At 42.3% G+C, this 16107-nt stretch overlaps 1 protein-coding gene across 1 annotated transcript in view; it reads right to left on the reverse strand.

The window, feature by feature from the left end:
* The window catches only part of ctsf (cathepsin F), a 14342-nt gene extending 3619 nt beyond the window's left edge, over positions 1-10723 (reverse strand). Inside the window, exons 1-11 of the mRNA XM_037676033.1 lie at positions 10306-10723; positions 5831-5941; positions 5520-5601; positions 4958-5019; positions 4736-4808; positions 3097-3210; positions 2814-2962; positions 2606-2702; positions 590-670; positions 323-442; positions 180-244 (exon numbers count right to left, since the gene is read on the reverse strand). Coding sequence (XP_037531961.1) covers positions 180-244; positions 323-442; positions 590-670; positions 2606-2702; positions 2814-2962; positions 3097-3210; positions 4736-4808; positions 4958-5019; positions 5520-5601; positions 5831-5941; positions 10306-10542 — 1191 coding nt within the window. The 5' untranslated portion in view covers positions 10543-10723. The remainder of the gene's footprint in view (positions 1-179; positions 245-322; positions 443-589; positions 671-2605; positions 2703-2813; positions 2963-3096; positions 3211-4735; positions 4809-4957; positions 5020-5519; positions 5602-5830; positions 5942-10305) is intronic.
* Positions 10724-16107: the final 5384 nt, after the last annotated feature.

Raw genomic sequence — 16107 nt, forward strand, 5'->3', positions numbered from 1 at the left:
ACTCACAGTTGAAGAGTACCTATGATAAAAATTACAGTCATCTACAAACTTTGCAAGTGGGAAAACCTGAAAAATCAACAGTCTATCAAATACTTGTTCTCCCCACTGTATGTTAGGAGAATAATGTTCAAATATAAAAAATATATGACCGACTGCTGCAGCACGAAATAACGGCTCACCTGCATTGCAAAGGCGTTCAGAGCAACAGAGACTGGTCCGTTCTCTGCCAACCAAGCTGCAATTTCTTAAGAGACAAAAGGAAATAATCCATAATAGAATATATAATCCATTAGATCAACACAGTGGCCTGTTGATCCCTCACCCTTCTCATCCTTGGACAGCTCCACGGAGCTATTGATGTAGACGGCCACCTTCTTGTCAGTGAAATCACACTTCTGCTTGTGTCCGGTGTAGGAATAGTCTGTTTCTGTCTCCAAACCACCTGAACATTAAATAAAACTTTGAAGCAAATATTAATCTAACCAATTTACTGCACAACACGTACACACATACAAGTTGCATGCACCTCTTTGATTTGTATTAAGTACAAATAATAATTTCATAAAGTTTTATTGAATCAGCTTTTTACCCAGTTTCTCAATAGCTTGGTAAGCATTTGATGGCAGCCCGCCTCTGCACGCCTGGTCCAGTCCATCACAGTCAACCAGTTCTGGGACAAAACGATCAATAAATCAGTCCAGCCACGTGATCTGCCTGAACAGTAAACTTGTTTTTGTCTTCTTCTAAAGGAAAAATGTTGAAGGAATAAATCAGATCATTTGGGGAGTGGATTTGTGGAAAGGTTATGAACAATTAATATTTTACCTGTTGTAGATAGCCACGTGAATGACCTCGGAGATCGTTTGTTTTTCTGACATTTGTTGGAGATTAAGACGCTAACCGCTAGTCTGAGCAGGACCAAGAACTAATGGGTTGCCACCATTTGAACAGTGTTAGCCTCTAAACTAGGCCTGTCACAATAACTCATTTTGCTGGGCGATTAAATGTCTCAGAAATTATTGCGATAAACAATAATATTGTTTGAAATTTGACAATAGTCATTATCAATTCAAATTCAAAAACACTTTATTAATCCCAGAGGGAAATTATTTGTTGTAGTAACTCGTTATCCTCATTTCATTAAAGATGTTATAGATGCTGATGCTGTAAACAGGAAGGATCTCTTGTAAAGGTCCATCCCACAGTGGATCCTAAGAAACTGGCTGCAGATGCCGTCCGATCCGTCCACCCAGACTCAGCTGGCCTCTCGGTTCCCTCGGGCTGTAGGACCGTCCAAATGCCGGGCAGAACTCCTCCCAGAGCGATGGCCACTCCTCCCAGCAGTCTGTCGAGCTCCTCGTCGCTGTGGACAGCCAGCTGTAGGTGCCGAGGGACGATCCTGTCCTTCTGCTGACATGAGCCGTGTTTCCTGCTAGTTCCAGGATCTCAGTGGTCAGGCACTCGAGCACAGCTGGCAGGTAGATGAGAATGCATCCACAGAACATCCTTTTCAACTCACTTGAGATTTGGTGTTGTAGTTGAGATATTATTTGAGCTTTTGAGATGTTAATCAGCTGCTGGTTGTAGAAAACTGCCTTGTTGCCATGGTTACGCATCATAACAAATGTCCAAAACTAAAAAAGTTTCAGTAAAAATCCTTCCAGCTGCTCAGCATCTGATACCAGAGGAAACAATCATCCAAAAAAATGTGATTTACATCCAGAAAAAGAGGAATTAAAGTTTCCAAAAGCAAAATCTCAGAATGAAAGTAACAGAGCTGCTCCAACATGCAGCCACCTGGAGCGGAGCAGTTCTAGAACAAGAATTGTCAAATTATTATTATTATTATTGTGAATTATTGTCAAATTTAAGAAAAAAATGTAGATTTTTTTTAGTGTAGCACCTTTGTTGACCACCAGATGTCAGTATAAGACTGTTTGAACAGAAGGATGGATAGTGAGGGAGTGAGCAGCGTGTCTCTTTAAGAAAAATGGGAGGGAGGCCCCTTGACATGACATGGGCTGTCTCAACTGTTTTTTGGTTCTCAAAATGGCAGATGCTCGGTGTGGTTTGAGCTCTTTAGCATTTTTCACACAAAGCTTTAATAAAAAAAAAAAGTTCTCAGCTTCTTTTTGCAGAGAAAAACAACTTTTTACACGAAGGCACAGGTTTTAACCGTGAATTTTGGAGCTTCGACAAGACGGAGGTTTATTCCTGAGATTGGCCTGTTAGCTTAGCTGCTTTTAATGATCCAAACACCTGATTTTAGATGGTCAAAGTGGATCTTAAAGAGAAAAGGAGGGTCAGCGAAGAACCGGAGAGAGTCTTTTATCATCCGGTGTCTTCAGAAGAAAGAGAGAGACATGAAGAAAAGATAAAGCTGATATCTTTGACAGACTGTAGTTGTTTTAAGATGGCAGAACTCAGCTGTCCTCTCAGCCCTACTTGGACTAGCTGTTCGCTCATCAGTCATCAACTGAAGTCATTCAAAGAGCTGTCTACAACAGGTAAGATATTAATTGTTCATAAACTTTTAATGAAGCTCACATTAAAAGTTTGAACTAAAATGGAACCGTGTGTTTGAGTCTGTGCCTTGACATGTTACCTTGTTCAGAGAGAGACAGCAGAGCTCCATTCTTCAAGAACCACTGGCCCTCAATGTTTCCTGTGACAGAAAATGCCCAACAGGATCCACACATACCCTGCAACACACGCACACACACGCACACACACATGCACAAGGTAGTTAACACCAGTCATGATAACAAGGAAGCGGATAACTTGAGCCCTCAGTCATAATTTTGTTCAGGCACCTGATTCTTCACTGAACTGACAGCTCCATGATCCCTCCAGTCCCAGCGGTCAGGGGCAGGGCCTTTGGCAGGAGGAGCTGGTTTCAGTGGTCGATGGAGGCTCCACTGACTCAGGAGCGGGTTTAGGTACTTGGAGCGAAACTCCTCTTCTGAACAAACCCAGACAGGCCGCAGTCAAACCTAAGGAGTTCTGTTCGGACCAAAGCTCAAGCAACACTTTAGAAGCAGAAAGTGAATTTCCTTGAGGGAAACTGGAAACACGAGCTTATGCCCAGTCACGTACCAGTCAGGTCACTGAACTTGGTGACTCCGTACTCTGCTGAACCCTGATCCAAATCCTGGAGCTTCTGTGCCGTCTTTAAGTTCTCGTGGAAAATCCTTAAACGACGACTGGCCTCTGGCAAGGAGGCAGAAAAACAGCATTTCATGAAAAAGACCCAATAAAACGAGACACACCTGAAGTAAGAACACTACAACTTCCTGACATCAGATACTTTTCACATCTTAAACAAAATCAGACAAAATTTAAGAACGGCTCACTTCACGAGAAATAAACTGGTTTAACTGTGACTCATTTCATTAGCATTTCTAAACCAGTTTTCACAAGTTAGTATTTTTATTAACCAGTTTGGAATTCTTTGCCTAAAATTTTGATCTCATTCTTGACAAACTGTTGCACAGCGTGTCCATGTATGTGAAAGATAAGAACACACACAGTGTGTGTGGTGTGAGCTGACAGCACGACACGGGGAGCTGCAGACGGCTTCACCCTCCACGGCTCGACGCCCTCCTGGAATCATTTCCAGTTTGATTACCAGTGACCTACAAAGCTTTGCTTTGAAGATTCAGCCAGAACCTTAAGAGGTCATCACATTATTTCAGTAAGACCCAGCTGTGAGAAGTCCAAGAGTCAGATGGTGTCAGTATATACAACCCTGTTGTGATCCCTGATCAACACCAGTTCGACACCAGTTCGACACCAGTTCAACACCAGTTCAACACCGCTACACAGTAAGTGCTACCACCGAGCAAGTGACAGCTCGGAGATCAAGGAACCAGGTCAGAACCAGGTCAGAACCAAAGATGTGGAGAACATCTGGGTAAAAATCCCAAACCTGACAAGAGGGTCGTCCACTGACACTCAGTAACTGGTAGGAAGGGCATTGTTCAGAGGAGCACCAGGACGCAGCTCTTCTGCAGCCGAGGCTCCACCTACAGAACTCTGAGCTGCTGAAAGCTGAGCTTCATGGAAGAGAGGGACAAACAGATGAACTGTTCTGATGTTGTTCTCTTTAACATGTGGAAGAAAGTGCTGTGACGAGACTGAACTTCATGACCATCAATGTCTGAGGCAAACCTACAGCACCCTCCCTGCAGTGAAGCATGGTGGTGGCAGCATCATGCTGTGGGGCATTTCTCACAAGCAGGGACAGAAAAACTTGTCAGAGTTGAAGAAAAGATGGATGGAGCAAAATACAAAGAAAATCCAGACACTTGCCTTATAGAGATCTGACACTGGGGTGGGGGTTTACCTTCCAGCAGGACAAGGACCCTACACCCAGTGAAACTGTAAAACTGTCCTGCATGGTCCAGTCAGAGCCCAGACCCGAGTCCTACTAAAAACACTGTTTTGATTTAATGATTGTTGGACACGAGCAGCAGCCGTCCAACCTGAAGGAGATGCAGCAGTTTGGTGAAGAAGACTGGACAAAGATCAGAGACCCCCTGAACACGCTTGTTGTGCAACATCGACAGTGACTTTGAGGAACGGGGTGTTCCCGCCCCGTCACGATAAATAAGAGCTCACTGATCCATTTCCAGCTTTCTTAATTATGATGTTTAAATTAAAAACCATCCAGTTTGTAAAGCAACAACACAGAAAGAATGACGAGGCAGTAAATGGTTTAGAGAGCTCCGCTCACCTTCCTGACCGCTGTACATCTTATCGTATTTCACCATGAACTGTTTGAACTGGTCCAGGAGCTCCAGTGACTCCTGCAACACAACAAACAGAGTGAGGAACACAGGCCGTACCTCAATGATCACAACAGTGTCAACAACAAATTAACGTTTGGATGACGAAAGGACAAGCCCCAACTTCTCATCGGTTTGTTCCTGGTGATCTGTAAGCAGACGACATTTACCTCCAGAGGCTGGGAGCCAGACCAAGACTCCACCTTGTTGGTCCCTTCACCTTCAGGATCAGCTGACGACAGAGAAACGTGTGCTTTAAACGTGCACTGATCCTGGAACACAGCGTGTACTGTTCTCTTCTGCCGGGGTCACCACAAGCAGCAAACACACGTGAAGCATTTGGTAAATATCCTTCCTGACGCAACCTGGACTCAAACCTGCAGCCTCAGGATTCAACGCTGCACCACTGACCTTTGACCTCCTGCAGCCTCACTGTACTTCTTAATTTGTATTTTCTTATAATGAGGATAAAATAAAATAAAACCAGGTCAATCACAGGGCAGAGGAGACATTTAATGTGGCATACACTACCGTTACACATGACCTTTTAATATATTTGATTTAACTTATCGACCTGATAAACTTTAGTTACATAACAGGAATGTCAGGCTCAACAAACAAAGATTAGACAAAATAAACAGATTATTTTCTGCACTGAAAACGCTGCATTTTTTCAGTGAGATAACCTTCTTCCAATTTGATTGCTCCGCCTGGTTAAAGCTGCTGACACACCTTTAGGTTGGCACTTCTGTTTGACGAGGGTCGTCGTGTTCTGCCAGGGAATGTCCCACACTTCAAACACACACACCTCAGTCTGAAACAGAAGCACACACCAGAACAGATTATTGTACAGGCAGAGTCATGTGTTCACTGCTGCGAGGACAAAGCTCTAAATAATCCCACACAGGAAGTTAGTCATGTGTTTATAAGGAGCTGATGTGAAGCATGTAGTTTAGTTTTTTGTTGCCAGAAGACACTTCAGCTGGACAAATGAGTGGACAGGACATTGTCCCTGAGGCTTATTCTGCGTGTTCCATTCTCACCTGGAGTTTATGAGACTCGGGATAGAAGCCACACGTCCTCAGCATGGTGACTTTCTTGCACTGGGTGTTGCTCAGTTCCACAGTTAAAGTGTAACGAATTCCCTTAACCAGCTGAAAAGAAACAAACACAATTAATCGAAACAAAACGGTAAGAAAAGCAGACCTGGCTGAAAATACGCTGATGGTAACACGACGTGGCTCGTGCAGCTCTGCGTGGTGCTTGAATCAATACGCTGATGGTAACACGACGTGGCTCGTGCAGCTCTGCGCGGTGCTTGAATCAATACGCTGATGGTAACACGACGTGGCTCGTGCAGCTCTGCGTGGCGCTTGAATCAATACGCTGATGGTAACACGACGTGGCTCGTGCAGCTCTGCGTGGTGCTTGAATCAATACGCTGATGGTAACACGACGTGGCTCGTGCAGCTTGAATCAATACACTGATGGTAACACAACGTGGCTCGTGCAGCTCTGCGTGGTGCTTGAATCACAGCGCTGCAGCCCTGGTCCTTGTGCTCCACTGTCCTGCCTGTTTTAGCCTCACAGCTCATTCAAATCATTTCAATACTTTCTAGAGCAGGGCTGTGTAACCTGCGGCCCTTTGGTCCCTCTGCAGAGACTCTTTCAAGCTTTCACCAAATCTGACATTAAACTGAATTTTATTGGTTGTTACAACTGAAAGGGCTAGTTTTAGCAGTTTTACTGAGAAGGGGTTCTCTGCAGACCAAAAGTGGGCGTTTCTGGCGAATAGGCGTTTATGGGCGGCGAACACTGATTGGCTAACAGTATTTAATAGGCGTTTGTCGGCGGCGAACACTGATTGGCTGTGGGTAACCCTCAAAGTCACGAGTCATTGATGAGGTAACGTTTCTTTGCGATGTTTGACAAAGAAATATGGTTTATTGTACTTATAAAGTATGTTATGTTTTCACTTATGCATTTTATTGAAGTACGTTTATTGTAGGTCACGATAGTTTCGACCGTTCTCTCGTTGTTGTTGTAACGCACTGAGGTAAAGTGAACCTCCACTTGGCTCCTTTTCAAAATAAAAGCTGAAAATAAAAGTTCTTAATACTTGAAAAATACATATTTAAAAGCTGTGTATAACTGAAAAATATGAAAAAAAAAAAAGTTGTTATTAGCTGAAAAATAAATAAATAAAAGCTGTTAATTATATCTATGTCTTTCTGCCATGTCAGGAACCACTCTCACTTCAGGTTGACTCTAGAAGACCCCAAGATGTTGCTCAACAATGTTGACCAACATCTGATGTTGACTTTCATTACTCAATAATGAGTAATAACTTATTCAATAAAAAGTCTGTAATTTGTCAATAATAGTCAATAATTCATTCAAGAATAGATTATGGGTGTTTGGTATGGCTCAGTGGCTAAAATGGGTTGGATGTTAGAGAAATTACTTAATTTTCAATTACCTGAATGTACAAATTCCTTCATTTATAGTTAAACTTTAGGAAATCAACTTTTTTTTCTTGTGAAAAAAATATCAAAATTAACTTTAAAATCCAATCCAGGATTAAGTAACAACTAGCAACACCCTAACTGTACTATGTTCTGTGTTTCCAACAGATGCTACGATGACTTCTAAAAATGGATGTCCCAATAAACACAATAAAAAAAATTCAATGATGCATCAAATGTTGTCTGAGTATGTTTTAAGGTAATAACAAATGTGAAATCTGGAAAACAAAGAATTCCTGAATCTGTCTTGTGTGCTTTGATGTGTACATAAGTTTATTGGAGGTCCTGAAACAACTTTTCTGAGAACACAAAGATTTTTATTTTACCTTTGGCCAAGATGTCAGTTTGAAATCAGGCTGCTTACTGCAAAACCAAGAGGGTTTTTAAGACAGACAGTCTTCATTTGTATTGTTTTGTCGACTAAGCTAAATGTAATTTCTAAAATATGGATAAATCTGATCTCATCATGCAGCATGAGCAACTGGGTATAGGTGTGAGGGCCAAAAGTCTGGTTATGTACTGACTCCTAAATGTGCTTGTTTTCTACTGAAACATGGAGTAGGGTTGACCTTTAAAATGTGAGACAGCTGAGGAAGTTAACCAGTAAACAGAATACCTGCTCCAGGTGCAGAAATCTTACAGAAACTGACAAATCACTCATCTGCAGTGACTGCAGGTTGAACAAGACAATGTGAAGTTAAAGGAAACCTCCTTTGTCCCAAGGCCAGTTTAAGTATCATTAATATTTTTCTTTCTTTATGAATCGATTGTAACTTTGTTCACATTTTTCAACAACCAAAATGGAATTTGTTTTTTAATGTTACGGCTAGGTATTAAAAAAAAAACCTAACATTTAGCTCTCCCCACTACCCAGTTATGTTGCTCTTATTTTGAAATGTAACCGGAAGTTCTGTGTTAAGAGAGTCGAAAAAAGAAGTTATGGAGACGCCGCGGCAGTATACTGGAGCAATGTCGAACCAAGACGCCGCCAATGTCGAACTGAGACGCCGCCAATGTCGAACTGAGACGCCGCCAATGTCGAACTGAGACGCCGCTAATGTCGAACTGAGACGCCGCTAATGTCGAAACGGTTACCACCATAGACATAATATGCCTGTGGTTAACACAATCTGCCAATAACACCTTGTTTTTAGACATGATGTGTCAGTGGTTACGTCATTTTATCGTTCAGCCTTTTTTCTATCGTCCAATCAGATGTGGCCGGCCAGACACGCCTATTTTTCTATCGTCCAATCAAATATGGCCGGCCAGACACGCCCATTTTTCTATCGTCCAATCAGATGCGGCCGGCCAGACACGCCTATTTTCATATAGTCCAATCAGATATGACCGCCCAGATACGCCTTCAGAATTTGGCTGCAGAGATACCTACTTGGTTTTACTGTCATTTATTTTGCAAATATATGAATACTAGAAACATTTGAAGGTCTACCTCAATCCAAGGAGTTGGATTGTGGAATGGTCTAGAGAGTGATGTGAAAAATGCCAAGTCAATGTGTACATTTAAGAAAAAGATCAAAACTGGATTGTTAAAAAAGTATATATGAAGTAGCTTAGTGTGTGTTTTGTATTAGAATTAGAAAAATTAGAAAGAGTTATTCATTTTGTTCTGTTACTTGAAGATTATTATGTCTGAAATAATTGTTTGAAAAAAGGGGCGGATATAATAAGATTTTTTCTTCTTTCTGCTGCCTTTCATTTTAAATCTTTTGTATCTTTTTTTATATTGTTATGGAATTGTTTTGTACTTTTTTAAAATGAATAAACTATATACCAAATACTAGAAACATTACAAGGAGTAAAACATAAACACTTTCCCTTTACGCTTTATCTTCAAAGTAGGATATGTAATTTTTCTACAATTAAAAAACATCACATAAGAATGAAGTTTATTGTTTTAGTTTTTAGAAACTGGGCAAAACTATATTATTGTTCTTCTTTACAAGAATCTTGTCTTTTATTTTGTCTTAGATTGTAAAAATATCAATAAATGTTAAAAATCATTAGATATTTTTAGTTTTGTAAAATCACCCCTACTGTGCAGAAAAAAGGGCAGCACAGTGCACAACTGGTAGAGCTGCTGCCTCTCAGCGAGTAGGTTGTTGGTTCAACTCCCGGTCCAGGGGCCTTCTGGGTGGAGTTTGCATGTTCTCTCCGTGCATGCGTGTGTTTTCTCCGGGTACTCCGGTTTCCTCCCACAGACCAAAAACATGCATGTTAGGCTGATTGGTAACTCTAAATTGTCCCTAGGTGTGAGTGAGAGAGTGAATGGTTGTTTGTCTCGTTTGTCTCTATGTGTCCCTGTGATGGACTGGAGACCTGTCCAGGGTGTCCCCCGCCCCTCACACAGTGATTGCTGGACATGGGCACCAGCGACCCCCGTGACCCAAAATGGAAGAAGCGGGTAAAGATAATGGATGGATGTGCAGAAAAGCGCCCTCCAACAAACTGAAACTGGTCTGTGGGCCACCAGTTGAGACTCCCAGTTGTAGCAGGTGCCGTGGCTCCGGACACGTGTAATTTAGTGACGTGTCTCTTGGCTGTAAAGGTTGCAGAGCCCTGCTCCAGAACCCTTTCAATGACTCACTGACGTGTGTTCAGTTTGACAGCAGACTGATATCACGTCAAGTCCTTTAAGCGCAACTCTGACTTCCGGTCAGATATAAACAAATTACAGAAATTTTTTGATTCAAAGGTTTTTAAAAACTGCTAAAATTAAAACATACTTATTTTTTGCGTGAAAATAATTAATATGTGTACATTTTTCATGAAATATGGGTACTTTAATTTAACAGTCTCTGCATCGGGAGTAAACGCTTTTATTTTGAAAGCCAATATCCACATTTCCGGCATTAGCTTAATGCTAACTCTTACAGCAGTGTCCAATATTGTTTTATACACCCATCACTTTATTATTACAATTTAAAACATATAACAAAAACTCTGAACACGTAAAACTAACACAGGTTCACCTGTTTGGTGGCAGAGACGAAGCGGCTGACTTTGCGGAGGTGCACGGCGTTAGAGCCACGGTTGTATCGCTCCTCTACGAAGAGCAGCGCCTTCCTTAACCCAGGGTCCGACTCGTGCAGCCGGACAGCAGAGCCGGGAGGCCCGAACAGAGGCCGGTCCAGGTCTTCACCCAGTCCCAGCACCGAAGCCACGACCAGCCCGAGGATCAGGGGACAGCAGCGGGAACCGACCTCCATATTCTCAGCCTCCGTGTGGCATCAAACAGAGAAAGGGATCGCTGTTCCGTCTGAGCCCAGTTAAAAAGCCCCGTGTTCGTTTTTGTCGAAATCAAATCCGTATTCGTTGAAGCGCTGCGGAGCTTACACAAAGCGGTGTGTTGTTGTTGCCAAACAAATGAGGCTACAGGAGGAGACAGAGAGCACCAATGAGAGGGGAGATTTAAAACACGTGACGCTACGTCAGGAGGAGACAGAGAGCACCAATGAGAGGGGAGATTTAAAACACGTGACGCTACGTCAGGAGGAGACAGAGAGCACAAATGAGAGGGGAGATTTAAAACACGTGACGCTACGTCAGGAGGAGACAGAGAGCACCAATGAGAGGGGAGATTTAAAACACGTGATGCTACGTCACTGCTGCTGAGGCAGCTCTCAGCTCATTTGAACACAACTAGAGGAGGACAACACTTTTTTTAAAAAACAAAGGCCACATTTTTGTAGCAGTTAAAAACTGTACTAAATCTGAGCTGTGTAGCATTCAAATCTAGTCAGTTTATTTATACAGTGCCAACAGAAGTCATCTCAGGACACTGAACAGAAACATCCACATATAAAAATAATAAGTTAATACTGTTTATCTGAGGAGCAGACTGCTTGTAATTTAACTCCATCACAGAACTCTCATCTTGAACAAGCATGAAGGCGACAGTGGAAAGAAAAACTCCCTCATGAGGAAGAAACCTTTAGCAGAACCAGGATCAGGACAAGAGGACCATCTGCTTCGACCAGCTGGGTTTGGTAGGAATAGATACACAATGGCAGCTCAAGAATCACATGTTAGATAGAAATGGTATCAAATGAAAACTATTCAATTTTAACAAATCATTTAAGGAAATGAGGTCAGTTTCTCCTCTAGTAATCTAAGTTTAAGACAGCATAAGAAACCAACCTTAACTATAAGATTTATCAAAAAGGAAAGTCTTAATCCCAGTCTTCAAACTGGACAATGTGTCAGCCTCATGGACAGAAACTGGAAGTTGGTTCTACAAGAGAGGAGCCTGAGAACTGAAGGATCTTCCTCCCATTCAGTTTTTGTAAACTCTAGGAACCACAAGTAAACCTGCAGTCTGAGAGCGAGGTGCTCTGCTAGGAAAATATGGAACAATAAGATCTGTAATATAAGATGGAGCTAGGTTGTTGAGAGCTTTGTAGGTTAGAAGTAAGATTTTGAATTCTATTCTGGATTTGACAGGGAGCCAATGGAGAGAAGCTAAAACTGGAGAGATATGATCTCTCCCAGTAACTCCAGTTAAGACTCTGGCAGCAGCATTTTGGATCAACTGAAGACGTTTTAAAGAAGTATTTGGACACCCAGATAATAAACCATTGCAATAGTCCAGTCTAGACGTGACAAATGCATGGACCAGTTTTTCTGCATCATCTTTAGATCAGATGTTTCTAATGTTAGTGATATTACGCAGGTGGAAGAAGGTGATTCTAGTAACGTTTTTAATGTGGGGGATAAAAGACATGTCCTGATCAAAAATAACACCAAGATTTTTAACATTAGACTACTGCAATGCACTTCTTTTCGGGATTCCTGGCAAGAACATAAAAACACTACAGGATGTCCAGAACAGCGCTGCCAGGGTCCTGATGAGAGTGCGTAAGCATGAGCATGTCACCCTTGTACTCCGTTCACTACACTGGCTTCCTGTTTCTGCCCGGATCACTTACAAAATTTATCTGCTCACCTTCCAATGCTTGTACGGTGATGCACCATCTTATTTAAAAGAACTTCTCACCCCTCAACACTCATCTTCTTCTCACTCCCAGGTCTTGGTCCCACACAACAGGAGACCAGGCTTTCTCCTGCACTGTCCCTTTGCTGTGGAACGCCCTGCCTTCATATCTGAGGGCCCCACAGACCGTGATATGTTTTAAAAAAGGTCTTAAAACCTTTCTTTTTACACATTTTTTTAATTGATTGAATTGTACTTTTGTTTTTTATTGCACCCATACTTCTTATTTGAGTATTTTATCTGCATTTTGTGCATTTTAAGTTTTTGATGTGATCATTCTGAGGCATTATTCTCCTGGTTGTTCCTCCTCTCAGATGCTTTTATGGTTGCTTTTTATCCTGATGTTATCTGATGTTCACTCACTGTAGCACGTTGAGATCCATTGTGAATGTAAAGTGCATTATAAATAAAAGTTATTATTATTATTAGAGCTGGAGGCCAGATTAATACCATCCAAGGAGGACGAAAGACTGAAGAATGTATTCCTAAGATGCTCAAGTCCAAAAACCAAAACCTCAGTCTAGCGAAGGTGCTGACCCTCAGGCTCAAACCTATTGCTGGTTTGGTAAAGCTGGATCAAACAGGATTCATCAAGGGAAGAAATTCCTTACACAATATTAGGAGGCTTATGAATATAATACAGTTTGCCAGTAATGATGCCATACAAGGATTAGTGATGTCCCCGGACTCATTGAAAGCCTTTGATAGAGTTGAATTACCCTTTATTTTTTGCACTATGGATAAATTCAAAATTGGGACAGGATTCATTGAATGGGTAAAATTACTATATCGATTCTCCATAATTGTTAATTCCCATTTCTCAGATCCCTTCCTCCTGGAGTGAGGAACCCGACAGGGGTGTCCACTGAGCCCTCTCTTGTTTGCACTGGCTATTGAGCCATTTTACAGTGCTTTTAAAAACTGAAACCAAGATAAAGGGGATAGAGGTCAGAGATAAAATCTCTCTCTATGCAGATGATGTACTTTTGTTTTTAGGTAGGATTGATACATCCATACCACATTTGATGGAATATTTAGCTACTCAGTTCCAAACAGCTTCTTTATAAATCTTGATAATGTGTTTACACACTTTATATAGCAAGGGAAAAAAGGTCAGAATTAAATTATGTAAATTACACAAAAGTAAGGAAGGAGGAGGACTTGGAGTCCCTAACATGCGATTGTATTACTGGGTGGTTCAAATAAGATACCTGAAAGAATGGGTGAATCCAGATAGCATGAACACATGGACTGATGTAGAATCCCACAACTGTGGTATGTTGAACCTAAAAGGTTGCCCCTTGTGTGGCCAGATAAGGGTCTAGATTACCTCGCTAAATTTTTCGAAGGAGAAGCAATGGAATCATTTGAAAACCTGAAGAGTAAATAGAGCTTGCAACAGTCTCATACCGCTTTCTACAGATAAGGCACTATATACATAAAAATACTAGGGCCTCAAAGACATAGTTTATGGAAGACATCCTTATTAGAACCAAATCAAAGAAATGTATATCTTATATCTATGAGAATCTTGGTCCAAATCTAGAATGTTCTTGTGATTATATACGCAAACAATGGTAAATGGATTTAGATTGACATATTGAGGATGACACCTGGGCATCAATCTTGAGAAACACATAATATTTTGACATGTAATGCAAACAGAGAGACACAATTTAAAATACTGCAGGCTTCATATCACGCCAATACTGAGGGGCAGGTTGGGGTTGGGCTCTTCGACCTGTAGTAAATGTAATCTAGAGCCTGACACATACACACATGTGTTTTGGAATTGTATAAAGATTGAAAAGTTTTAGGGTGAGGCACAGGTTGAGGTGACCTCTTTGATGGGGTAGGACCTAGAATTATCACCCCTTCACTGTATTTTGGGGGCTCAAGTGGACAGTGCAAGAACACCCAGAACACTAAAATGATAGGAATATGTCTACATGCTGCAAGGAAGGCCATCTTCAAGTTCAAGATATCACAGGAAGCCCCCACATTGAATGACTGGTATAATGAGCTTCTGAGAATACTCCCACTGGAAAAACAGACCTACACCCTACGGGATAACAGCAAGGGATTTGTTAAGATATGGAAACCACTCCTGGACAAACTAGATCCCACAGGCCTCAACTTTACAATTACATAGGAGATGACATGATTCCTCATTATGTTTTTCTAGTTTTACTTTTTTTTCTTTTGTTCTGTGTTTTTTTTTATGCTTTTTGGTTCTTATAGAACTTGCTGTGTGTTTACCTGTTCAAAATTGTTCATGATGTGTGTGTGTGTGTGTGTGTGTGTGTGGGGGTGTGTGTTGGGGGTTCTCTATATATGCTATAACTAACAAATGTGTATGTATTTGCTATGAGAACCTCAATAAATATACCCATTCACCCATTATCTTTTACCCGCTTCTTCCATTTTTGCATCACGGGGTAGCTGGCGCCCATGTCCAGCAATCACTGTGCGAGGGGTGGGGTACACCCTGGACAGGTCTCAAGTCCATCACAGGGACACATAGAGACAAACAAGACAAACAACCATTCACTCTCTCTCACACACCTAGGGACAATTTAGAGTTACCAATCAGTCTAACATGCATGTTTTTGGTTTGTGGAAGGAAACCGGAATACCCGGATAAAATCCATGCATCCATGGAGAGTACACGCAAACTCCACCCAGAAAGGCCCCCAGACCCAGATTGGAACCAGCAACCTTCTCGCTGAGAGGCAGCAGTTCTACCATTTGCGCTACATGCTATATGCTTCTGCTTATTTGGGGTCGGTTCGCATGGGTAGCAGCAGGGAGGCCCAGATTTACATCTCCCCAGTCACTTGGACAGCTCCTCAGAGGGAATCCCAAGGCATTCCCAGGCCAGCCGAGAAACATAGTCCCTCCAGCATGTCCTGGGTCTTCCTCTGAGTCTCCTCCCGGTGGGACATGCCTGGAACACCTCACCAGGGAGGTGTCCATCCTAACCAGATGCCCAAGCCACCTCAACTGGTACAGTGCCTTGCGAAAGTATTCGGCCCCCTTGAATTTTTCAACCTTTTGCCACATTTCAGGCTTCAAACATAAAGATATGAAATTTTAAATTGTTGTGAAGTGTCACGCTCAGCGACCCCCGCTGCCCCCCCATCTGCCTAACTGCTCCTCATATCACAGCCCCTGTTTTAAGATCATTCACGTTTTTTCCTGCCTCAGTTTCTGTTTATTTCATCCTGTTTGGTCCTGCACTGCCTATCACCCATTTTCTGCTCCTGTCACTCTCTCTCAGCAATCTGCACTCATCTGCTGCACCCTGTCTCTGCAATCACCACTCACCTGCCACACCTGTTCAGCTCACTATTTAAGCTCCCTGTTTCTCTTTAGTCGGTGCCAGATAATTATAGGTTCTTCCCATAGATATCCAGCGTTCCCTCTTCATGTCACAGTATTCGACCATAGTTTTGCCCACGACCTCTCGTTCTTGCCTTTGCCCCAGTACTGGATTCCTCGCCTATATCTGACCATATTGACGACTGTTTTTGCTCCTTGACCACGATTTTTGGATTCTCCTTTTGGTTCTTCTGCCTGGCTGCATTCCTTTCTGGTTTTGACCCTTGCCTGCCCCTGGATAAAGTTCTGCTGCCTAAACTCCTCAGCTTCACAGCTCGCCCATCCAGCCTCACTACTTGTTGGTGCTCACGCTGCGCGCTGCTGCTCTGTGCGCCCTTGCGCATGTTACTGGCTCCTGAGATTCGGACCGGTACCGGGACCCACCTGGCCCACATCTCAG

This window comes from Nematolebias whitei, chromosome 4, assembly GCF_014905685.2.
Source record: "Nematolebias whitei isolate Nwh7 chromosome 4, NemWhi1, whole genome shotgun sequence".
NCBI classification, from domain to species: domain Eukaryota; kingdom Metazoa; phylum Chordata; class Actinopteri; order Cyprinodontiformes; family Rivulidae; genus Nematolebias; species Nematolebias whitei.